At 31.6% G+C, this 27,620-nt stretch overlaps 2 protein-coding genes across 3 annotated transcripts; both read left to right on the plus strand.

Annotated features, from left to right (window-relative positions):
* The first annotated feature begins 706 nt into the window (after positions 1-706).
* On the plus strand, positions 707-16,074 carry LOC134720672 (monoacylglycerol lipase ABHD6-like). 2 transcript variants are annotated; one of them, XM_063583094.1, is made up of 9 exons: positions 707-828; positions 3,825-3,966; positions 4,662-4,821; positions 6,038-6,154; positions 7,272-7,404; positions 8,672-8,850; positions 9,198-9,252; positions 10,186-10,286; positions 12,152-16,074. In XM_063583094.1, exons 2-9 carry the CDS (start codon positions 3,848-3,850, stop codon positions 12,314-12,316), a joined length of 1,029 nt encoding a protein of 342 aa, XP_063439164.1. In that variant the 5' UTR covers positions 707-828; positions 3,825-3,847; the 3' UTR covers positions 12,317-16,074. The 2 variants fall into 2 exon arrangements, with proteins under 2 accessions (XP_063439164.1, XP_063439155.1); XM_063583085.1 differs by lacking the exon at positions 707-828 and adding an exon at positions 954-1,017.
* Positions 16,075-26,446: 10,372 nt separating this feature from the next.
* Positions 26,447-27,331, plus strand: LOC134708508 (carbohydrate sulfotransferase 9-like). Its single transcript, XM_063569157.1, has one exon. It carries the CDS (start codon positions 26,447-26,449, stop codon positions 27,329-27,331), a length of 885 nt encoding a protein of 294 aa, XP_063425227.1.
* The last annotated feature ends 289 nt before the right edge of the window (positions 27,332-27,620 follow it).

Below are 27,620 nucleotides of genomic sequence, written 5' to 3' on the forward strand. Positions count from 1 at the left end.
CACGAAATCCCGAAATCCCGGGCTTAAAAAACGAAATCCCGAGGTCCCGAAATTCGAAAAAAGAATTCCCGGATCCCGAAAGGATCAATCCCGAAATCCCGAACTTAAAAACACCCGATCCCGGGGTCCCGATAAAGGTCCTATATCCCGGCCCCTATATATAATATATTATGTTAAAAATTACGCACCAAATATTTTTGTTTTTGTAAATGATAAACATATATAGGCCGGGCCACGCTGCGCAGAAAATAAATAATCTTCAGAAGATCATTGAAGGACTACTGAAAACCGAAAGAAGACGAAAAGAAGGTATATAGGGGGAGGGGAATTATGAGACAAGTGCCTGTGATCCCAAATACGAAATATATACATAACTTTTAGTAGAACTATTCATGATACCTCCAACCTGGGACTGTTCATGATACTCAGTTCAAAGCATGGCCTCAGAGAAGATACCCAGATAAAAATAAACTGTAGGCTGGACCCACTGTGGCTGGACCAAGGATTTGTATAGTTAGATCTAACTATACTGGCAAACTCCTTGGCTAGACTAGGTATGATGGTAATCACGTATAATTTCGAACATGCAGCGGTATATGGTAATATATTTTGAGTTAAATCGACTGTAAGTACACTCTCAGATATAAATGATATTTGTGAAAAAAAATATCGTGTTCTAAATGACCTTTTCGATATGGCTTGGTAGCGACGAAATTCCGAAACCAGATGACCGTTTTCAGTCCTACGATTCCCTTTAGAATTTTACTTCCGGTCGTTTTGTTTACAAACGAATTTCTGACTCTTCTTATTTATTTTATGTTCATAACTGTAAGTACAATTCTGACGAGCTTATTTCTACACATTGACGACTGAAAATGAAACGTGTGTGTATACTCTGAATTGATTTTTAAACATAAATTTCCATGGCGATGTAAATTCGCTACCCGTTGTTTTGTCACGTCAGAAATATGTTCATGTGTACACCATATTTTAGGCGTGACTGCCAACGCCTACCACGTATGCATAATCACGGTTAATAAATACCTAGTTTACAACAATTGGGTAGCTTTACTTTAAAGTGCGACATGAATATTGAAAATTGAGCCATAATTTCTTTGTATTAATTTGTAAAAAAAAAAGTAGAAAGAAATTATTAACTTTGTGTTGCTCCTCAACCCTTGTGTTAAATTTGTGAGGTGGAATCAGGGACTTTCAAAGTCCCTAAAGGAATCCTTCAAAACCAGGTTAAGCCATAGTAAAAGATTGTAAAATCTATATACAATGTAGACCTGACCAAAGACAGGACTCATTTATGAGGGGTCTCATTTGGGGTTCTGATTCCTGATCCTGCTTACTGATTTGTCAGATTCCCGTATCCTGCTTACACTATGTATGTAAGCAATTCTCATTTTTTCATTATTTTCTGGGTCCCGCTAGACCTCATTTCCAGCATGTCCAGTTTTCACTTCACAATAATTTAACTTTGACTTTCATGTGTCAAGCTTATAAATAATCGGAAACCCTCGTCACGCTTAGACCCCAATGAGACCCACTTTATGATGGAGACAATAATTTGTTGATGTTTATCATTTTTACTGTAAACATGGTAAATTCAGAATTATTGTGTAAATTTAAAAGGGTTAAATTTGCAATAATTTAAAATTCCATTTTTAAATTTTTATATACACTGAACATGCTGAACAGGACTCTTCTCAAAAATGAGTTTGGTCTAAAATGAAAAAATCACAAAAATAAATGCACAGTGAAACAATGATTTTCATCATTTTACATGTAATAAAGATATCTGATCATTATTATTCCTTTGACCTTAATAGGACAAATTTTTTGGTGATTATTGTAATGTTGCTTACATGTACAAATGTACATGTTTTATCTCATTGTTATCACATCCTCTCACAAAAAATTATAGATATTTTCACCTCAGGCACAATTTTAAAATTGTATATATTGTTTACCAAAAAAATATTTTTTTTGGACATGTTGTCAATATCAGTTTCTGGATAATAGATAAATAAATGTATATTGAATGTATACATTGTACAAATGTACACATGTATATATGTTCAAGACCATATGAGTATTTGGACCATATACATGATATAGGACTAAGGTATTTTTTTCAATAATATGCATTAGAAAACTTGTTAAAAAAAATGATTGCCTCATGAAATTGTATTATTTACAATTCCAATTACATTAAACTTTGATGCCAAAGTTAGTTTTCTATCGCTAATTGTATTCTTTCATGTATGCGTAGGATGACACCTACATGTACAATGTATAGATTGTACTTCCACAAGGTACCATAGCTTTTCTTGGGTCCTGGGTCATTCTGATGTGTCTTCAGTGTTTTTAAAAAGCTCTAGATCTCAAATATGGTAACATGACTGTAGCATGTGTATAACGTAGTACATCATAATATCACCAGACAACTTTAATAATTAGACTAGGGTCTTTGCTGGTGACGTCATTCATTTTTTTAAAAACAAAAACAGGTACATGTACAAGTATAAAAATTCTGAATATTGCACTGCTACATGTACAAATGTACATCTAAATGTACATGTAATGCTAATTATATAAAGTTTCAAAAGTAAGCAGACTATTAGACTCTTTATCCTGTCGACTTTTACATCAGTTTATAGTAAAACAGTTGACTTCTTAAGCTTGTGTAACAGATCATTAATTAAGATATTTTTGGAAGTTATCTTCCTAGGTCGACATTTTGCCATTCACTTGTAATAACATATCTGTAATGAAAAAAAATATGTTTACTATAGTTTTGACTAGTGATGAAATTTACTGTATAAAACTGCTTATTGTATTTGTTAATCTTATCATTAATTTTTAATAGATCAATAATAAAATTACCTTTGGTAGTGTCTTTTGAATGACGTGACAACTAGACATTGCTTGAAGGGTTATATGAAGAGTTCAGTATTATAAAGGTAAACCTGTTAATTAACCCGACCATACATGTAAGCATATGGTCCAAATAATCATATGGTCCAGAACATTATATGTAAAACACAAATATCCAGTCATCATTTTTAGTAAGTAATTTGGTTTCAAGGTCATTTTGTTGCTCTGTTAGGTCATAGAGACTAAATTTATACATTGTATTGAAATAAAATATCTTCTTGCTGTTGGACTCACCATGCCCCAAAATGACAAGTTCCTGGGCTTGCCAACAAAAAACCTTAGCAAGAGCCCTGCTTTGTACACCCATGGCTAGAAGGACAGTAACGAAGATTTTTTTTTACAGTTCTTCAAATCTCATGAATATGAAGAATCACATTCTGCACATACAATGTAGCTAATGGATTTGCTATTTTTACTCCCACTTTCTAGAGATTAAAAATAAACAAACAATAATATAGTAAAAGCAAAAGAAAAGACATTATTTGTAGTTGAGTTGCAAAATAAAATTGAGATTTGAAAAATTGATTGTGTCAAATAGAGACAACAACCTGACCAAGAGCAGAAAACAGCAAAAGCAGGGGTGGATCCAGCCATTATGAAAGGGGTGGTTCCCAACCCAGGACAAAGGGGTGGTTTCCAAATATATGTCCCCATTCAAATGCATTGATCGTAAAAAAAGGGTGTTCTAACCCCTGGAACCCTCCCCTTCATCCGCCACTGAAAAGCCTAGGCCTCCAATGGGTCTCCTGAGAAAATACCACAACCTGAGGTGGGCTTCAGCTGGCCATCAACACATACAAGAATGTCTACTTGTTTGAGCAAAACTGGATGACACACTTATCATGCTTTTATTGGAAACTATATTTGATTGTATTTTTCAGACACTAGAAACATCACACAGATAATGATGCTGCTGACAGAATACTTATTATATTCATTGGGTATGATGGCCACATCCTTGACTGCTGCCTCACTTCTTATTTACATGAAAAGACCTGAAATGTTTGTACAGGGATATATGAAGTAGGTTTTTATTTTATTCAGAATCACTATTAAATGGCTTAAAACAGAGGCGGATTTAGAGTTTTTTTTCAGGGAGCCAGGGCCTTTCTTTTCTGGGGAAAAAAGGTTGATTATATAGGGAATCACTGGAGCAGGACGCCTCTTAGGCAGTCAGTGGGCCCGCCCCCACTTATGAAAATTTCTGGATCCGCCACTGTAAAATGCAAGATATATATACAACTTGAAAACTCTAGGTTTATATCATTTTACTGAAACTAGACTAAAATGTTTACATCATATTTTTGTACACTTTTTTTTTCTTTTCACTTTGGGTTTCTTACTATAAACATGATAAACATGATAAAACATTGAATTCTTGCAGATGATTTTATTTTTATTATCAAACTACATGCATGACAGGTATTACATGTAACTGGTGTATTTTTAAAATTTTATCTGAAAAAAAAGTATAAATTAAAATCAAACAAAAAAATGTGATCTCATATACATACTTCATGTACAATGTACTATATACTCATATCTCAGTACCTAGTTAATTTTCTAAATGCAGATGTAATATTTTTTGCTAAAGCTTAATACAAAATACAAGTCTGCAAGCTTTATTGTTCATGTAGATTTTGAACCTGTACAGTGTACATTGTAAAAAAAAAACCAGTTATATTAACAGTACAGTATTTGATTTTTATCTTTTACAGGTTGGCAGTGTTAGTCAGTGGCATGAGGATTAAGAAGGTCAACATTGGTGATATGACAATAGCATATGGTGAAAGAGGAGAAAAGAACAAAGGACAGTCAAGCATCTTACTGCTTCATGGATTCTCAGCTGATAAATTTATGTGGTCTCCTGTTGTTGGGGTAATTTTCTAATTCATTTGTTATGATGATGGTCTTGAATATGCATATAATATTTGTCATTTAAGGAATGACTATAATATTTTTTCTGTCTATAAAGAAATAACATAAAAAATTTGGTGCACACTGAATAACGCTTGTAGCGGGTTATTTAACAGTGTGCACCACCTTTTTTTATGTTATTTCGAATAGATTGAAAAAATATTACAGTCATTTCTTATAATTTAATTCTAATTTCCTTTTGAAACCGTAGAAAACCATGAAAAAACGTTGATGATGTCACGGTCACATGACTAAATTATGTCTATGGGCTCATAGCAAACTAACGTCAGCCAATCATAAGACGCGTTTCATCCAAAATTAAATTATTTGATGATAAGCAAGCAACAATTAATTCATCATTTTTTTATTACTTATGTTACAGTTCTGATATGACATTAGTTACTTAAAGTCCATCTAATTAAAAACCAATCTCTCATCTCTCCCGTTTTCTGATATTCCACGTGACACATCAGAAAACTGAGATCCCACAGGACACATCAGAAAATGGAGCTCCCATGTGACATATCAGAAAACAGAGCTCCCAGGGAGACGCAACATATCAGAAAACAGGAGTGATGCGAGATTGTTTTTTAATTAGATTGCTTAAAGTCCAGCATCAAATATTCTTTTATATTCTGGACTTTTTTTTAAAGACAAGATTTTTTTTTCTATCCATTTCAGGCTTCGTAGAATTAAGGAATTAAGTACTATTATCAAGTGTTTCCCTTGTATGACTATTTTGTTTATTTTATTTGTTCAAAGAGGTACTTTTAATTAAAATTATAGAAATTAAGGCATTTTTTATTTTTATGTTGGACATATATTTTGATTATTATACAAAGCAACTGAGAAATCAGCAATTGTTATAAACTAACTAAAAAGGAGGGAGGGCTTTTAGACCCCTTTGATATACTAAAAAATTGTAACACATGTTTTACCAGAACAGTAAACTTTGCTTCAATTCTATGATTTAGAATAAAAAGATAAAACCATCATTTATTTGGTGATGTCATTTAAACATCTGTTTCTATAACATGCTATCAGAAATGAAAGGAAATTTTAGATTTTGTGCATGTCTAAATATATTTTCTTTTGGGGGAGGCTACCCCTGACGCCTTTTGCTGGAATTCAATAAAAACAATACTTGCAAAGACAGTATTTATACTTATATTTGCAGAAGTTGCCAAATGACTTACATGTAATAGCTATGGATCTACCTGGACATGGGGACAGTGATGTTCCTCCTGACAATGAAGATCTCTCATTTTATTCACAAATAGAAAGAATAAAACAGGTATGTGTCAAAAGTTGTAAATATTATAAAGAAAACAGCTTTTATTTTGGTTACCTCTCATTTAATAATTCTTGACATATTGTCACTTGTACATATTCTTTCAGTTTCAATACCTATTTTCAAACATGCACAAAGCGTCCTCAACTTAACTCTTGTTTTCATCAATGCATAAATCTGATTCAAAAATTTATTATAAGCTTTTATGCATACTATTTTCAGCTCACCTGGCCCAAAGGGCCTAGTGAGCTTTTCCCATCACTTTGCGTCCGTTGTCCCTCCTTGTCCCTCGTCGTTAACTTTTACATAAATCTTCTCTTCTGAAACTACTGGGCCAAATTAAACCAAACTTGGCCACAATCTTAAAATATGTGTCCGGTGACTCTGCCAACCACCAAGATGGCCACCATGGCTAAAAATAGAACATAGGGGTAAAATGCAGTTTTTGGCTTATAACTAAAACAACCAAAGAATTTAGGGCAAATATGACAGGGGTAAAATTGTCTATCAGGTCAAGATCTATCTGTCCTGAAATTGTCAGCTGAATTGGACAACCTGTTGTTAAGTTGCTGTCCCTGAATTGGTAAATTTACGGAAATTTTGCTGTTTTTTGTTATTATCCTGAATATTACTATAGATAGAGATAAACTGTAAACAGCAATAATGTTCAGCAAAGTAAGATTTACAAATAAGTCAACATGACCGAAATGGTCAATTGACTCCCTAAGGAGTTATTGTCCTTTATAGTCAATTTTTAACAATTTTCACAAAATTTGTACACTTTCTTTTTCCACTGTAACTACTGGGCCAAGTTCATTGTAGATAGAGATAATTGTAAGCAGCAAGAATGTTCAGTAAAGTAAGATGTACAAACACATCACCAAAACACAATTTTGTCACGAATCCATCTGCTTCCTTTGTTTAATATTAATAGACCAAGGTGAGCGACACAGGTTCTTTAGAGCCTCTAGTTTATATAACTAGCAATATATATGTGTCTGCATTTATTCACAAAGTATTTTTTTAAATGTAAAAATATATTACTTTTTGATATACTAAATTGTAAGCTTGAATATGAATAAGAATAGTAGCTTTTTCAAACAAACTGTCTATTTAATAGTTTGTAGTGGCTATTGGTCTTGACAGTGACCCAATCCATATAGTTGGACTGTCCATGGGTGGTGCATTAGCTGGTGTATTTTCTGCTGAGTATCCTCATCTGGTGGACAGAGTAACTATGATGTGTCCTGCAAGTAAGTGATAACATATTATACATGTTATATAGGGTCAGATCCAGGATTTTTTTAAAAGGGGTGTAATTCCATTAAACTGATAAACTAATGCTGAGCATAGCAAGTCTAAAAGTTTTGGACAATTTTATACTTAAGATTAAATTATATGATCAGACGATTTTTTTATTGATCAAAGGGGGAAAAAAGTGGATATTGTCTCTGTGGAAATGTGAAATGACTTCTATACATTACATATCCTTTATACAGTTATTGATTTGTTTGGCATTTCTTGATAGCTCCAAATGTTTTGAATAATTTCTATATCTATAGGGAGATGAATTATAAAGTAAGATATCTGGTGCAAGGGCATCTGGTGCAAGAAAATTGGTACCATTAATTTTATTACTACCACTGGGTCGATGCCTCTGCTGGTGGACTATTAGTTCCCAAGGGTATCACCAGCCCAGTAGCCAGTACTTCGGTACTGGCATGAAAATACGGATTAAGGAATGTATCTCCCTCATGCAAAGCTCTGATTCCTTTCACGGATTTGGCTATACTTTTTGGACCTTTTGGATTATAGCTCTTCATCTTTTATATAAGCTGTGGATTTCAAATATTTTGGCCACAAGCATCACTGAAGAGACATGTATTGTGGAAATGCGCATCTGGTGCAAGAAAATTGGTACCGTTAATTATACCCCCGCTTTAAAAAAAGGGGGGGGGGGGGGGTATACTGTTTTACCTCTGTCTGTCCTTCAGTCAGTCCGTCCGTCCCATGAATAATTTTCGTCGCATTTTTCTCAGGAACTACAATACAAGGATTTCTGAAATTTGGTTTCAGGGTTTATCTAAGTCATTTATACCGTGTGATGCGTTTTCAGATTGATCACTTGACAACTTCCTGTTTACCAAACACTTGTATGATTTTACACATGATAGCCAAGTTGAAAATTTTCGTCACATTTTCTCAGGGACTACAATACAAGGATTTCTGAAATTTGGTTTCAGGATTTATATAAGTCAGCTATGCCTTGTAATGCGTTTTCAGATTCATCACTCGACAACTTCCTGTTTACCGAACACTTGCATATTTTTACACTATTAATATTATCCACTTGCTGCGGGGGTATCATCAGTGAGCAGTAGCTCGCAGTTTCACTTGTTTTATTAGATAGAATCTTTCTGAAAAGGAGTAGGCATTATAGTACACTACATGATTTCTTTCTTTGAAGAAGGGGGAATTGTTTTATTTATTTTGACATCAGTAATGTTATATATTTGATAGTGAGGACACCCATTGAAACAGATGTAGCAGTGAAAATTCGTGAGATTGTGCAATCCATTCTTGATACTGGAAAAGATGATGCTTTACATGCCTGTCCATTGATACCTAAAACACCAGATGAAATGCAGTTATTATTAGATTTTGCACAATTCCATAAACCTATGTTCATGCCAAAACAGGTAAGAAGTTGATCTTAATTCTACAATTTTATTTTTGTGTAATGCATTATAAAGGATATTGAAGGATGGATCAATGCAATATTGCAGAGGCATAGGTAGTTTTTTTTTATGATAGGTTTGTGGGGGTGAAATAATTTTATAATAGGTTTGTGGGGGTGAAATAATTTTATTGTAATGCAAAATTCAATTATATAAAACAGTGATTATAAATTGCACACCATTATATTTTTAACTTGCAATTATTTTTGTCACCTTTCTTCAATGATTTCTAATTTCAAATACATTTGTACCTTTATAAGCAGATATAAAGATGTATAGTGAATTGAAACTTGCTTCCTGTGTTTCAGATTATACAGGGAGCAGTAGATATGAGAAGACCATACAACAAATATTATTACAGATGTAAGTTTATAAAACATGCATTTGAATTTGTATAAGTTTATCTACGTATCTCTGTGTTGTTATTGCAGAATTTGTAAAATATACAAAAATCTTTTGGCTTTGTTTTACTGACTATGAGGAACTCATCATAGATTTCAGGATAAAGCAATTCTACAGCTGACACATGTTTTGTCTTCAAAAGACTCATCAGTTACATTCAATGTGGAAGATTCCATAACTATTCCATGGTGACAAAATATTTAATATTAATATTAAGAAGTGTCAAAAAAAAAATAGAATCTGGGTAATTTGATTAACTGATTTTATTGTCTATGAACAGTATGTCAGAAAGATGCAAAAATAAAATGCTACACATCTTTTTATCAATAAATTCATTTCTTAGTTTCTATAAATAGATCACACATAAATTTTGTTGCCTAATTTGGATTTCAAAATCTTTATTCTTCGATTTTAAAGAAGTTGGCACACAATTTAGATTTTAAAAGCTATCACCTTGCCAAGATTAAAAGATGAAAATGATGGAGAAATTCAATAAGAAAAAACTAACACAAAACACACACACATACATATACATGTATTGAATATCAGTTAAACCTATACAATAAGTGGTTTCCATGCATTGTTTGTAACATGTTTAAAGTATGCAGTAATGTTGAGTTTGGTTAAAAACAAAAACTATAAAATGAGAGTTTATTAAGTAAGCACACCCACATTGGGAGATCAATTTATGGTGTTCATGGAAATTAATATAAAATCAACATTATTATATTTTAAGATAAAAGAGAGGAGAAAATTAATGAAAATAATGCAAGACAATTATTCATCATTAATAAACTATCATATGCCTTTAGCTTTATTTAATCTAAAAAAAAATATGAATCTTTGATACAATATATTTTAAAGATCCATTATTTGATTTTCTTGTCATTGCAGTGTTTAAAGCCTTAGCTATGTTAGAAAACAGCCAGTTATTAGAAAAGATATCTGACACCATTACAGTTCCAACACATCTTGTCTGGGGAGAAGAAGATCAGGTATTTATTAAAAAATGTAGATGTATGTAAATCAGTAAATTTTCTGAAGTCTTGACATTTATGGAATGACTGTAATTTTTTTTTCTGTCTATGAAGAAATAACATAAAAAATGTGGTGCACACTGAATAACGTGTGTAGCGGGTTATTTTACAGTGTGACCACATTTTTTATGTTATTTCGAATAGACATAAAAAATATTACAGTCATTTCTTATAATTTAATTCTAAATTCCATTTTAAACCGTAGAAAACCATGAATAAACGTTGATGACGTCACGGTCACATGACTAAATTATGTCTATGGGCTCATAACAAAATAATGTCAGCCAATCAGAAAACATGTTAAATCCAAAATTAAATTATATCGTTTTGTGAATGAATTCAAAAGAGAAGAGACCTCCTAGTCCTAGATCCAATAGACAATTCCTAATTTCCTAATGAAAAAGAATTATAGAATTATAGACACAAATTGAAATGGAACAGGTGCATAAAACTGGCTACTGTAAGGTCAGAAATTATTGTGAGGTGTTTTATTTAAAAAAGAGAATAATGTGACTATATGAGTCTCACAATAATAAAATTTACAGTATGATATCTGTTACATATTCCTGTATGATTTTTTTCTGGATATCACAACAATTCAGCTTGAATTTTTGTTAAATCATAAAAAATGTAGAAATATTTCTGAACTTACAGTATGATGTTAAAGTAAAGGTGCTGCTTCTAAGGTTGACATTACTTGCATCAACAATTTTTTTATTAGGTCTGTTTTAGGTGACCCCACTAATGGTAGATCTATAATATTTTGTATGCTGTCTTATTAATATTGGTGCATCTGATTTCAATAGTGGTTATGTGTCTCTAACACCTCAGTCATTGTCATTGCTTTGAATTTAAAAATTGTTGAAATATGAAAGTTTTGAATTAGATAATTTTAAAGAGAGCCACTTACTAAAAGTCAATGATATTTGAAATTCTTTGCAGTTCTTTGGAGATTATTTGGCCTTGCCCCCTTAGTCATGACCTATTGAATTTTAATCTTTTACTTAGTTCTGTGTTATTTTGTTACCATTTTGATTTAAACATGTGCTTTTTACTATTGAAACTATACCTAGGTAAGACATATGTCTGAGTCAACAGTTAATTTTATGTTGCTTTATTAATATCTTATAGAGGGTTATTTTTGTGTGTATAAACTTTCACGATTTTCATTGAATAAGATATATGAAATATGTTGGCGGATTCAAAACTTTTATCAATACCTTTGCATGTGCACTTTTAAATCAGTGGAATTTATTTTGACAATTTTGTTCTTTCTGCTAAAATACATGAAAATTTACACTCCGCGAAATAACCCGCTATTGGTTTATTCCTTTCATCATCTTGTTTTTCTCTTCTTTATCCAGTTCTTAATAAATTTTATGCCTATATTTTGTAACTTTCTCTTTTAGGTAATACATGTTTCAGGAACAGAGATATTTAGTTTGTGCTAATGCTTTTGTAACTTACTCTTGTTTTAGGTAATACATGTATCAGGAGTAGAGATATTTATTTTGTGCTAATGCTTTTATAACTTACTCTTGTTTCAGGTAATACATGTATCAGGAGTAGAGATATTTATTTTGTGCTAATGCTTTTGTAACTTACTCTTGTTTTAGGTAATACATGTATCAGGAGTAGAGATATTTATTTTGTGCTAATGCTTTTGTAACTTACTCTTGTTTTAGGTAATACATGTATCAGGAGTAGAGATATTTATTTTGTGCTAATGCTTTTGTAACTTACTCTTGTTTTAGGTAATACATGTATCAGGAGTAGAGATATTTATTTTGTGCTAATGCTTTTGTAACTTACTCTTGTTTCAGGTGATACATGTATCAGGAGCAGAAATATTAAAAGGAAAACTTCCCAATCTACAACAAGTAGACATTATACCAAGGTGTGGTCATGCTATAAACCTTGACAGACCTGGTGCCAAAACTAAAAGTCTCCTAGAGTTCAGGAAGAAATCGATAACAGTCCAGTCATGATGAAGAGATTATTTTTTTTATATAAACCAATGATGAAGAGATAGAAAGTTTTTTTATGTAACCGATTCTGTGATAGAAAAATGTTCAAAGTACCGTATTTTTTATTTTTATAAACTGGTCATTTTAAATTTAGCATGATAGGTATTCCAGTGATTGTATTTGTTATTGTGTTCAGATGAAAACTATGATAAACAAATTTTTATGTTTCTGCATTCCATAGGTTGTATAACTCCTGTCATGGCTACAAGTAACAGAAAAAACCTCCAAATTACAAATGTAGGCTGTAGTTGTTAATATTTAAGGTTTTGGTTAACGTTTCAGGAAAAGGTAGTTTTTGATGAAGTTGAAGAGTAATCTACTTGAAAGTTCAAACTTAGTACACATGTTCCCTATGATATGATCTTATTAATTTTAATGCTGAATTAGAATTTTGATGCCATTTTCATGGTGTACTGAACATAGAAAATGATAGTTAAAGTGGGCATCTGTGTACTATGGACACCTTCTTGTTATTTCCTCCTGTGGAGGATTATTGTATTTTACTTGTTAAGATAAAACCACACAATTTTAAAACCTAACTTAAAGTGGAAATTTTTATTGCATTGTAAAAACCATTATGTTATATCCTGAAAAATAGTTAATCTTAGCCAGGATTTTTGTTTTAATATAGTTCATATTATATAATATTTTCTGTAACAGGGGTTCAGTGTAAACTCTACCATGCTTTAATCAAAGTATTGTTAATCTTATTTGAACTATAAATGGATTCATGACCACCCAAAAACCAAGATCCATGCATTCTTTACAAAATCCAAATGATGTTTTAACAGTAAGCAGACAGTTTATATTGAAATGAAAAATATATTTGTGTCAGCAGTTTTTATTATTAGCACAATTTTTTTATCTACATGATTTCAGTATCAATATTGTCTAGTCAGTACTGCTATATATTTTTATGAATACTTGTGTAATGTGCATACACTAAAGTGAAAGTGGTTTTTGTTTTTATTGACAATGTCTTATTTTTTGCTTCCTGATCTTTCATTTTTATTGTCCGCCAATGCCAAAATCTGTTTGTCCATTTAGATTTTAATGTACATGTTCATGTTCATTAATCTAATTATAAATGTATGCATGTTGCTTTAATCTAAAAATGAGTTATGTTTCTATATTATAAACTTAATGAATAATTTTTGAAGCATGTAGTTTATGTAATACTCAACCATTTACTAGCCATAATGTTTTAGAATTATTAAATTTAAGGGGTATGCATGGAAAGATTGAAGAGAATTCTATAGTTGTCATAAATCATTTCAATTTTTACAAGAAAATAATTCAAAATATCAAAATGAAATAATCATATAAAAATCAACAAATATATTCAATTCATCCCCTTTAGTAAATTGAAGCCAATTAAAATGAGTATATTTATTATGTAGGTTTTAAAAATTGAAGTTATATTCTAATTTGTCAGCTCAAACGAATATAAATTATTTAATAAATAACAAAGCACATAAATAGGTTAAGTGTGTCTACAGGTGTTACAGCCTTTAATCTTCTGCTGTTGTATTTTTCTTTGGTCAGGTTGTTGTCTCTTTGACACATTCCCCATTTCCATTCTCAATTTTATTTAATATTAATAACATTCAACATGATTTTCAAACTATAGTCCTTCACTTTAAATTCATGCACACTACCAATCCAATCATACAATAGCACAGTAATATACAGTAACCTAATCAAAAACCATCTACAAAAGAGGAAAAATTCACATTAACGATAACCATCTCATAAAAGGGTGGGTGGGTTGGTAAACATATTAGTGAACTGATGCTACATTTAACTATAGGCAAACTTTGAATAACTTTAATTTCTCAAACTTACCCCTTAAGTAATACTTAATCATGCTTTTCACAAAAATCATGAGTGCATATACCCGTAAAACTTGTATAGAGGGTATATGCCATCCAATCAAATTGAACATAAACACACACCATGTGCTTGATATAAACACACACACATGTTTATAGTAAACAATCACTTGACCTTTACTACATCATGTGACCAATACCTTTAATAAATATATTTATTGAGAATAAAGTATTTAATTTTAGGTACTTTGTATTTTGTATTTTTATATTTTTTTGTCAAATGGTTTTTAAATTTATGTTTAGAGTCATTAGAAGGCAATAAATGTTTAAATGGGTACAAACAAAAATATTGAACATTTATGTACTCGAATAAAAGTTGACAATCAGAATAATTTTTTTCTCCAAAATGACATTTCTCTTTTTGCATACTATGGTAGCTAGCAGTTATTGTCTGAGGCTTTTCTGGGTGATTTGTTTGAAAAGTCCATGATGACAAGATATTGACTGAGGCTTTTCTGGTTTATCTGTTTCAAAAGTGCATGACGACAATGGAAACAATCTCATTTCCGTTTTGATTTTTAAAGCAAAAGAAGACATTCAAAGTAAAGAAAAGATTTCTTATTGGTATGCTGAATGTATTACTTCCTTGATGGAAATCATTAGGTAGTTTTGATTTCATTTTTGGGTAAAACTTACTTGAAATGCAAGAAAAACTCTATGGCACTGTCTTGATATCTATATCCTCCACAGTTAATCACTAACTTTGATTGTTTAAACAAAACTAAAAAAAAAAATATTTGATCCTATCCAGGTAAAGTCATGCAATATATTGATGAATAAATGTTATACTTTAATACTTTAGTAACAATGATATGTATATGATTTTTTTATTAGAAATTATATAAAAAAATGCATTGTATATAGATATAGGAAGATGTGGCGTGAGTGCCAATGAGACAACTCTCCATCCAAATAACAATTGGAAAAAGTAAACCGTTGTGTATGAATTTGTTACAAAACAATTTCTAACTTTAAATGTACAGTCATAAACAAAGGAATAAAAATATAGCTCAAATTTTATATTTGCCAAGCAAAATACAATTTGATGTAATATTTAAAAAAATTACAAAATTGCAAAATGGAGTCTCATAAGCATTTTGATTTTTTATATATTTAATGTGTTGTCTTTCTAAAGATTGTAAGATTGTGAGAAAGGTTTCATTGAATATGTTTTTTGCCAAGAAGTTGCTTTTATCACAAGTCCAATTTGATGATGTTTTATTTTTTCTAGATTTATTTAATATTTTTTCTAGCACAAATCCACGTATTTCAAGCTGTTGTAAATGCTCCATATTTTAATACTTATTGAATTTATGATGGTGTGATTTTTGTTTTTATTGAAATTACAGAATGGCACTATGTCATCTTTTACATCTTAAACTTATTGCTGTTTGCATGTTCATTTTTTATTGCATTCAGTGTTTTAACTATTGTCAAAATAGATGTAAAAATTTAAATACCAGGACTTATTTGAGGTGTACAAATAATCACCAGTCATTTGGTGTTTTTTTTATCTTATTTTAAAAAAGAGTTATATGAAAGGTCCAAGCTTTAGTTTTTCCTCTTCATTGATTTTCTTACCTGTCTTCTGTTAAAATCCTTTCTGTTTGTAAGTTTAAAATATAATTTCATTCTATAAATAATATATTGTTTTTTAAATCATGTTATTTTATCTCATCCTTCAAAATCTACCAGTCTTTCAAATTCTTTTTTACTGATATAATGTCTTTCTTTTGTTATGTATATTTCGTATTGTTTGTATATGCTCAGGAATTAAATCTTGCCTCTCTAATACATTGAAATGTAATAAATATACAAAAATCAAAAGTGTTATTGTTTTTAATCACGAAACAGAACACCAATAGAATTTACTACATTAGACATATGTGTCTTGTTATTTGCTTTGTAGACTAAAGTTGAATTTTTAAATGGCAAGCAGAAGTGGTTTAATTACAATTAACAGAAAAAATAATCATATCATCCGAACAAGACATGTTTTTTATGTACAATCAATCCGCCAGCTTCTTAAGTACCATTACCTTTGTATATTTGATGATCAAATATCTATATCAGAAATAGTAACATGTTCTTTATATTCTTAAGTGAAATAATTAAGCTTGAAAATAATGGAAAAGTTTGTAGTTATTTCATAGATCAACCTCTTCAGAACCATTATCCTTGTAACTAAGGTTTGCACATTGCCCATCAATTGATGTGAAATTTTATGTAGATTGATTCAATTAGATAGAGAGAAGGGCAAAATAATATTTTAATGCCCCCTTCAAAACAAGATTATACTGGTACACCACTGTCTATCAATGAAAATTTTTAACAAAATTACCGAACTCCATGGTAAATTCAAAAACAGGAAGTCGATTATATCTAACAAAATCCAATGTTTGACTATATCAAACAACTGAGGTAATGGAGAAATAGCTGTCATATTCCTTCCTGTCTTGGTACAGGCATTTTCTGAAGATTGATTGATTGATTTTTGTTTGCTTAACGTCCAGCAACAAATATTTCATGCATGTTTAGGACGACATTTTCTGAAGACAATGTTTGACAAGACCGGGTGTAATTAAGAAATTGCCCCCCTGGAAAATCGAACCCTGTGTATTTCCTTTAAATTTTAGGAAGTACAAAAAAGTACATTGATATGACATATCACAAATATTTCTGAATTTGTACGGTTTGATAGGAGTTGTGACTCAATGCGAAAGATCTATTCCTTTAGTAGTATAGATATGAAGTACAAAAAAGTAAAACCACAAAAATACTGAACTTGGAGGAAAATCAATTCGGAAACTCCATAATCGCATTGTAAAATCAAATAACAAAACGCATCAAAAACGAATGGACAAGAACTGTCATATTCCTGACTTGGTACAGGCATTTTCAAATGTAGAAAATGGTGGATTAAACCTTGTTTTATAGCGCTGATTTTGATAGGTTTACGGTGATACATCCAAGGATATTATTACACCGCGCGTGCGTCAAGTATTTTACTTAAGTTGGGCCCCCCTTACAATTTCACTAAAGGTTTTAGCTGGTTCTTCTGCTGTCTGAATTTTGGTGAAGATATCCGGTGGTAGTAGGTTCCAGTCTTTAATGGTATTTGGAATAAAATTGTATTTTAACGTATCTGTTTTTGTTTTTTGAAGACGGAGGAAATGTTGACTGTGCATGTTCTTGGTTGTACGGGATGTTTTTTTCAGTTGGTCAGATGGTAAGTTTGCTTGACCGTGTATATTCTTGCAGAAAAGAATAAATGTTTTGTGTACGTCGGTCTTTTAGTGAGGGTAATTGTAGCTGATCTAAAATCGCTGTCATACTTCCTGGTTCGTAATCAGTGTAGTTTGATGTTATAAACCTAGCCGCTCTTTTCTGTACATTTTCCAGTTGGTCTTGGAGATATAGTTGATGTGGGTCCCAGGCAGTGCTTGCATATTCTAGGACAGGTCGTATCAGTCCTTTATAAGCCTGGAGTTTAACTTCATGTGGACATGCGGATAGATTTCTTTTTAGTAAACCTAGTGTCCTGTAAGATTTAATGCATATCTCCTCTATGTGCTTACCCCAGTGTAGATCATTTGTGATGTTAACTCCTAGATATTTTATTGATGTTAAAAATTGGAGTTCCGTATTTTTCAATGTGTATTTAAATGATGTTTTCTTCTTGCGACTCAATGTCATCATGTTACATTTAACTGGTTGAAATCTCATTCCCCAATCTGTCGCCCAGTTACCTAGGGTATCGATATCCTTCTGTAGTTCAAGACAGTCATCTTCTGTATTAATTTTTCTGTAGCATACACAGTCGTCTGCGAACAGTCTAATTTCTGATGTTACGTTATCTGCTATGTCGTTGATATGGACCAGAAATAGGATTGGACCAAGAACCGTTCCTTGAGGTACTCCTGATAGCACTGGTGATGTTTCGGATTTAACTCCATTTACTATCACACACTGAGATCTTGTAGATAGAAAAGCGTCAATCCAATTCAAGATGTTTTTGGGCACGCCATACTTGTGAAGTTTACTTTTAAAGAGCTCGTGCGGTACGGTGTCAAATGCTTTTTCAAAATCCAAAATAAATATATCTGTTTGTTTCCTCTTATCAATAGCAGTTGCCCAGTCATGTATAACATTGATAAGTTGTGTTTCACAACTGTGTCTTCTTCTAAATGCATGTTGTCGGCTATTTAGGATGTTGTGTTTTTCAAAGTGCTGCATTAGGTTTGAGCAGATGATGTGTTCTAGTAACTTACAAGTGATACATGTTAGGGAAACTGGTCTGTAATTGCTTGGGATGGTTCTGTCGTTCTTTTTGAATAGTGGACATATACTAGCACTTTTCCATTCGTATGGGATGGTTCCTCTGTTGATGGATTGCTGGAAAAAGTGAGCCATTACCTCTGATATGTTAGGTACCAGTTCTTTTAGTACTCTAGGATGTATACCATCAGGGCCCATTGCTTTTGATGCATTAATACTTTTGAATATCTTCTCTACTCCCTTGGTTGTTACTATGATGTCTATCATTTTGTCTACAGGAGTTTGGTATGGAATAGATTCATATTCTGTCTCTGTATATACACTTGTAAACTGGGTGTTCAATGCCTCAGCTTTTTGTTGGTCTGTATCGGCTGTCTTATTATCATGAGTCTTAAGTGGTGGTATTCCCTGTTTGTCTGCTTTCTGGTTGTTGATATATTTCCAAAAGGGTTTAGAGTCTTGTTTTATATCGCCTATTAAGTTGTTGACATAGTTATTGTGGGCTAATTCAATTTTTTTGTTAATATTGCGTCTTAATTCTTGCCTTTTTCGTTTTATTCTCATGCTGTTGTTTCTTTTATAGTTGGCATGTGTTCTGTTCTTTCGTTTTATCATGGTCTTGATGTTATTATTTATCCATGGTATTGACTGTTTTCCTTTTAATATTTTAGTTGGTACATTTTCTTTGGTGGTTCCTAGTATGAATTCTTTTATCATATTCCAGTTTTCTTCCACATTTCTGTTGTTTTGATGGCCGTTGAAGTATTTGTCACTGGTAAAGTCCCTTGAGTCATCTCTCATCTGATTGTAGTTTCCTTTTGAATATTGGTAAGAGGTCCTTTCTGGTCTTATTTTTCTTGGTAGTGTGCATCGAAGAGTACACATGACAATGTCGTGGTCGCTCAACCGATCAGGTGAGTGGATATCTGTGAACTGCCCTGGTAATGTTGTTATTAAAAGGTCTAGTGTATTACTTTCCCTGGTTGGAAATAGGATGAGTTGTTCAGCACTAGCTTCATTAAGTATGTCTATCAATGCTTGGCCGTCGCTACCATAATGATTAAGGCATGTGTTGGTATCTTTATTTAGCTTTGTCTGCCAATTTATTTTACGGTAGTTAAAATCGCCCAAGATGTGAATACATGGTTGTTTGTTTGCTTTTCCTAGTTTCTTGATTTTATCCATTTGGTCCTTCAAGAAGTTAAATTTGATCCAAAGGGGCATTAGGTGGTCTATACCAGCTTCCTATGTAATGCCGTTTTCCTTGCAATACTATTTTGATCCAAATAGATTCTGATCCATTTTCGAGGATCTTCACAGGGGCTGAGTCAAGCGCTAACACTCTCACTTTAATGACAGTCTCATCAAATTCCGTTATATTTACATTGATGTGTTAAATAAACAGACACAATAAATAAAATAGTCAAAATATGGGTACATCAGTCATCATCGTATAACAATTTTAAAAGGAACAATTTAACAGAACACAAAAACATCTACTATCTACGAACACATTCATTGATTTGAGTGTCTGACGTCAGAAAATTGTATACGTCACATAGATTTGTCGTTCATTGTGCATACAAACAATTTTAAAATTTACATAGGCAATGCTAGCATACAGGGTTAAAAAATCAAAAGTATGTAAGAAAAATTCAGAAATTGACCGAGATTTAAACTAGTCCAAAAGTTATATATAGAATTTATAATATATAGCTAAGGCAATTTGAAAATCTGCAATCTACAAAAGGGCTTCGATTAGCTGTATCTGAGTAAAATGTTAAAATTATTTTCTGACTGTTGTAGTCCTTCCATGTAGATATAAATTTCAATATTACTATATTAAATAGAGGGATTAGCAATGAATATTTGAAAATCTGTGTTCGATGTAGGAGGTAGGTCAGATTTCCATGGTTGGGGTTTAAACTTACATTCCTACCAAGTTTTAATTCCAACATTTTTTTCTAAAAAAAAAAATAAGCGTAGCCGGAATTACTATGTCAATTAAAAAATCTTAGGTCTATGTGAGGGTTTCGGTCCAAAATCCACTAAAGAAATGCATAAAACTCATTTAAGGGGATTATCTGTCAATTTAGGTAATGTTGACATTTCTTACTTTGCTGATTATTTTTGCTCTTTCTCTCTATCTTTTATAGTTTCTGAAGAGAGACAAATAATGCTTGTGGTAAAAAAAATACACATGTGGTAAAAAAAATCTTTATGGGGCAATAACTCCAAAAAGTGGGGAAATGATAATTGAAGACCTTCTGACTTATTTTCAGGTTTTACTTTGCTGAACATTCTTGCCATGTTAAGTTTCTCTCCATCTATCACTATTCTTAAAACTTAAAGAAACCTCAAAATTGTATTTCAAGGGCAATAACTCCTATATGGATAAGAGACCAATTGACGATATTATTCATATTGACTTGATAGTAGGTCCGGCTTTTATTTATACTTTATTGATTGAATATTTTCCCTCTCTATCATAGTTGATGCAAAAAAACAACATTTTTTAATGTCTTACTTAAAAAAAACGTTAAAAAATCTATATGTCTGTAAAAGAGTTCCAAGATAGTAACCCTAAACCGAGACATTGTATCAATAGAAAATATTTCAGTGGCAACAAATCTAAATCAGGTTGTCCAGTTTGCCTTTAAATTTCATCACATAGATCTTGACCTGCGTGTTGAAATCATTATCTGTTTCTTACTGATTTATATATATAAACAAAAACACCTATGTCATATGTTTAACCATGTTAGTCATGTTTCTGGACGGATAAGAATCTAAACCAAAAAACTTATTCTATATATTTAAAAAAGGATTACGACGGACAACGACGCACAATAAGTGTTGGCGAAGGCTCACAACCAATTTGAAGCAATGTGAGCAAAAAAAAAATAATAATAAAAACGAATAGAAATTAGTATGTCGTTACAACAATTCTGTCAACTGTTCCACGATTATAGCCTAACAGCATGAAACATAGTAGATTAAAAAATGTTAAACCGGATTTGTTTTTTTTCTAAATCGAGTTTCGAACAGCGGTATACTACTGTTGCCTTTATATATGACGTAACGAAAAGCTACATAAATATATATACTTATTTATGGATTTACATTAAATATGAAATTGAAAGCAACAGCTTGCTAATAATCTCTGATAATTATTCAAACGAAATTCTATTTTTGGTGAGTATTCAAAAAGAAGTAAAGATCACTTAAAAAAATTAGAATATAATATAGCAAGCTGTTTTTATTAATATCGCCAAACTTTATTATGATATTATGCTATAATGAAGCGGTATATGAAACACATACGCAGATTGATTGCATTCTGTGCTATAATATTTTTTCTACAAGTATTCAAAATGATCAGAGATATGGAGAACTTTAACCCAATTTTGATACAAAGTGATAAAACATCTACAAGAGAAAGAATGACTAGAAGCACGAATGATGCATTTCGTATTGTCAGTGTATCAAACAAAACCACGGAAAATTTAATTTCTAACAAAAGGGATTCAAATATTGTACAACTAAATCACGAACAACATTTAAAGAAGAATACGACAAAAGAGAATATCATACCACGGTTAACCGATAAAGAAATGGATCACATAAAACATGCATTTGAAAATTCGCCTATTGTATTAAAAAAATACAAGTTAATATTCTTTTGGAATGAAAAGTCTGGTTGCACATACTGGAAAAGCCTCTTTTATTATATACATGGATTGAACAGTACAAATGTGCATTATAGTCATCTACTTTCTTATCTTGTACAATTCAATGACAAGGAAGTAACAAAGATGATGTTTGATGACGCCTGGACAAAAGCAGTGTTTGTGAGAGAGCCAAGAGAGCGAATATTGTCATGTTACTTAGATAAAGGATTAAACACGGCTTTTATGATGCATTCTTGTAAAAGTACCCCGAAGTCATTTTTGGATTTTTTAAAGCTTATAAATCTATGTAAAGGTTCCCACTGGGAGCCTCAGGTAAAAGTACCGAAGTTTTTATATAAGAATATGATAGTTGGCAAAATGTCTGACATTTTTACATTTACTGAACAGCTTCTTACAAAAATTGGAGCATGGAATGAAACTGTTAACGTTTGGATGAAATCAGAAAAGATTAAAAAGAGAGCAAGGTATCATGCGACAAACGCTAAAGATAAATTGTATCAATATTACAATGGTACCAAAATACAAGATTTAATTTTTGAAATGCATGCTGATGATTATGATGTATTTAATTTTGAAAAAAAATATTTTGACTTTGACAACAAATCAGAAAGGTTAAAAACACTATCTTAGATTAATGTTGAGAAAAAGTTTCAGGTTTCCAATGTCAAAATTTAATTTCCAATTGTCTTTTTCAAATCTAATTGTCCATTTTCAAAGTGAAAACGGATTATCAGACATTTTCTTCTTTCATTTATTTCTGCCCAAATATATGAATAAATACAATAACGATTTCAAAATTTTACTGCACCAAATGCCCATTTCGACATTTTCATTTGATTGATTTGAACATTCAAAACCTTTTACGGAACACCCCCAAAAAAAACCAATCTAAACGGAATTCATAAATTGATACTTTTATCTTGCATCAAATTCATATTTTAAACATTTGATCAATTTATATCTCGAAATTTAAGTTTTGTTTTGGAAGTTATATGCATTAAAAAATTATATACCAAACGTAAATTTTCAGAACCATTCCAGTTGGGGTACTTTCCACGTGTTTATCTTTAGAGTTTTCTGTGAATGTTTTATGACTTCCTGAAGTATTTAGTATATTACTATTTAATCTCAAATAAAGGCAACAGTAACATATACAGTTGTTCCATTAAGCAAAAACAAATACGGGCAACACATTAAAACCGAGGGAAACATACCAACTAAAACCGAGGGAAACACATCAATTTAAACCGAGGGAGCACATCAATTATAAGAGTTAAAACAACTGAACAACAGAAACACTTAACTTTATCAAAAGCCAACGCCAACATCCATAGAAACGGATTATAGACAACAAATGTCATATTCCTGACTTGGTATAGAACATTTTTAGTAAAAATGGTGGTTTGAACCTGTTTGTATTGCTCACCATTTTTGTTGTTGAAAACCTTTTTTTGTGGAAAAAAATAACAGGTGCAGACACAGATTTGTCTTGTCTTGTGGGCGAATGTTGTAAACGACTAGTGCAATTTTATAACGGATGGGAGACAGCTGGCGCATATGTTACTTTAAAATCTAAATTTTTTATTTTTTTTTATTTCTGTTTGTCTGTTTTTTGTATAGTTTCCCCAGTTTTCTTCATTTGTGAAAAAGCCTGTCCCAAGTCAGGAGCCTCTGGCCGTTGTTAGTCTTGTATGATTTTTAATTTTAGTTTCTTGTGTATAATTCAGAGTTTAGTATGACGTCCATCATCCCTGTACTAGTATACATATTTTTAATGGGCCAGCTGAAGGACGCCTACGGGTGCGGGAGTTTTTCGCGACATTGAAGACCCATTGGTAGACCTCGGCTGTTGTCTGCTCTATGGTCGGGTTGTTGTCGCTTTGACACATTCCCCATTTCCTTTCTCAATTTTATTTCAAAAGCGATAACCATATAAGGGTTAAATATATAGATATACCATTTTGTCTTTTTATAAATATAAGAATATAAGGTATAATTGCCAATGAAACAACTGTATACAAAATTAACAACTTTAAATCACCGTACAGCCTTCAACAGTTAACAAAGCATATACCGCATAGTCACCTATAAAAGGTCCCGAAATGACCAAGTAGATCTTTCATCGATTACAACTGCTATACATAGAAATGCGTGTTTGAACAATGCCATTTCAGTTTTTCTCCATCGATCATAGTTTGTGTCAAATTTAAGTTTTAGATAGGTTTCCCTCTATCTATCTTAGTTCCTGAAAAAGTAATTAAAATTGTCTTTCAAGGGCAACAACTTCTATAAGGTGGCACTTTGTAAATACGGCTGTTTCACAAACAACGCCTTTTTTGGGGAAATATATGATATTCATAGGTATTTCTTTTGTTTACGTACTGGTTATAAGATATGATCTTTTTTGTTTCATCTCATAGAAACATAACTTGGGAGGTTACCAGTATAAATACACATGGTAGGAGCAAAATTCGAATTCAGTGGAGGAGGTAGTACATTATTTCAGTATAAGTTTAAACTCTTAGAATTTCTGAGAATAGAAATGATAAAAAAAAATATGCCGAATAGCCCTATGTATTGATCTTTGAATAGAATAGTCTAGTAGTGCATATCAACTTTTCATTTGTTTTACGAAATTTCACAGTAAAAGAGGGACAAAAGATACCAGAGGGACAGTCAAACTCACAAATCGAAAATAAACTGACAACGCCATGGCTAAAAAATGAAAAGGACAAACAGACAAATAATAGTACACATGACACAACATAGAAAACTAAAGAATAAACAACACGAACCCCACCAAAAAACTAGGGGTGACCTCAGGTGCTCCGGAAGGGTAAGAAGACACTGCTCCACATGTAGCACCCTTTGTGTTGATTATGATATAACAAATCCGGTAAATAGTCTAATTCGGTAGGTCACATTCACGAAAGGGAAGGGGATTGTAGTTACGACATAAGGAATATATCCGATATCATTTGTGAAACGGTTATTCCATAACGGCCAAACTGGCACAGTTTTAGTGAAGGGAGTTCCTATGGTAAATGGCTTTGTCTATATTTACAGAAGTGCAACCTATAAGAGATCAATTAGCGATATTATTCATGTTGACTTATTTGAAGGTCTTTCTTTGCTGGCTGTTTTTGCTATACAAAGTGTTTCTCAATCTATCGTAGTTTCTGAAAAAGACTATAAAAAATCCAAATAGTCTTTCAACAGCAATACTCCTTATAAGGGGTAAATTGACAATTCAGGTCATGTTAACACTTGATTTATAGGTCTTTCAATACAGAACAAAAACTATAGGGGCAACAACTCCGAATCAGATTGTCCATTTGCCTGGAAATTTCAAGGCAGATAAATCCTGACCTGTCTGTTGATATATTTATCGATTTCAGCTGTGCTCTTATGCTTTATTGTTATTTTATTTTTAGATATAAACCAAAAAATTGCTCTTTTAACACCTATGTTAAATGAATAGTCATAGTAGTCATGTTTCTGGACGGAAAAGAGTATAAAACAAAATCTTAATGCCAGATATTAAAATAAAAAGTTTACGACGAACACCAAGTGATGACTAATAAAATCAACGGTACCAATTTTGTTGCACCAGATGCGCATTTCGACAAAACATGTCTCTTCAGTAATGCTCGTAAGGCTCACAACCAAATTGAGGCAATGTGAGTTAAAAAAAAAAGATAATAAAAAGAATATTCAACTGTTGACTTTACAACAATCTTCTCAACTTTTCCACAATTATCTATAAATGAAAGAGATGTATTTGTGGATTTATATAAAATATGAAATTGAAAGTAACAGCTTGCCAATAATGTTTGTATATTATCAAACAAAATTCTATGTTTGATGAGTATTCAAGAATTTGTAAAGATCATTTTGAAAACAATTTATAATGTAGCAAGCTGTTTTTATTTATATTGCCATAATTAAGTATGATATTGTTTGGGTTTATAAATATTTTGATTTGAGCGTCACTGATGAGTCTTACATGTATGTAGACGAAACGCGCGTCTAGCGTAAGTAATTATAATCCTAGTACCTTTGATAACTATTATCATATAATGAAGTGGCATATAAAACGAATATGCAGATTTACTGCATTATGCGCTATAATATTTTGGATACTAGTAGTTTTCGGAGATTTGGATAACTTTGACCAAGTTTGGAAACAAAATGATAAAACATCTACAAGAGAAAGAATAACTAGAAGCATGAATGATGCATTTCGTATTGTCAGTGTATCAAACAAATCAAGGGAAAATATTACGTTAAAAAAAAGTGATGTAAATGTTGTACAACTAAATCGTGAACATTTTTTAGACCAAAATATGAAAAGAGATAATATTTTACAACAGAATAGACATGTTCCACGGTTAACTGATAAGGAAATTGAACAGATAAAACATGTATTTGAAAATACACCTATTGTCATACAAAAATACAAGCTGATATTCTTTTGGAATGAAAAGTCTGGCTGCACATACTGGAAAAGTCTGTTTCATTTTATACAAGGATTGAAAATTGAAAATGTTCACATTAGTCATCATCTATCGTATCTCATACAATTTAATGACAAAGAAGTAACAGAGATGATGTTTGATAATTCTTGGACAAAAGCAGTGTTTGTGAGAGAGCCAAGAGAGCGAATATTGTCATGTTACTTAGATAAAGGATTTGATAAGTATTTTATGGAGTATTACTTTAAACGCATGCCGAAGTCATTTTTGGATTTTTTAAAGCTGATAAAACAATTTAAAGGTTCCCACTGGGAGCCTCAGGTTAAAGTACCGAGGTTTCTATATAAGAATATGATGATTGGAAAAATGTCTGACATTTTTAACTTTACCGAACAGCTTCTTACAAAAATTGGAGCATGGAATGAAACTGTTAATGATTGGATGAATTCAGAAAAGATTAAAAAGAGAGCTAGGCTTCATGCGACGAACGCTAAAGATAAATTGTATCAATATTACAAGGATACAAAAGTTCAAGATATAATTTTTGAAATGTATGCTAATGACTATGATGTGTTTAACTTCGAAAAGAAATATTTTGATTTTAGCATTAACTTCAGAAGCTTTAAAACATTAAGGTAGATTGGTATGTAATAGACAACTATTTCTTGTTTTGTTGAAACAGTTCCATGTTTCTCCTTTCAATTTTTTTTTTCTTGTAGTCTTTTTAATATAAATCTCTTACAATTTCGTATTTCAGTTTATTTGGCAAAAGTATTTGAATTATAACATTAAAGATTATAACATTTGATTTTACCAGATGCCCATTCCGACAACCAATGTGTCTTCGGTGCTGCCCGTTTCTGATTGATTTGAACATTTCAAAACATACGAACGGAATTTATATAAGTTAAATTTGAAATAAATTGAC

The sequence above is a fragment of the Mytilus trossulus genome, chromosome 1, assembly GCF_036588685.1.
Source record: "Mytilus trossulus isolate FHL-02 chromosome 1, PNRI_Mtr1.1.1.hap1, whole genome shotgun sequence".
NCBI classification, from domain to species: domain Eukaryota; kingdom Metazoa; phylum Mollusca; class Bivalvia; order Mytilida; family Mytilidae; genus Mytilus; species Mytilus trossulus.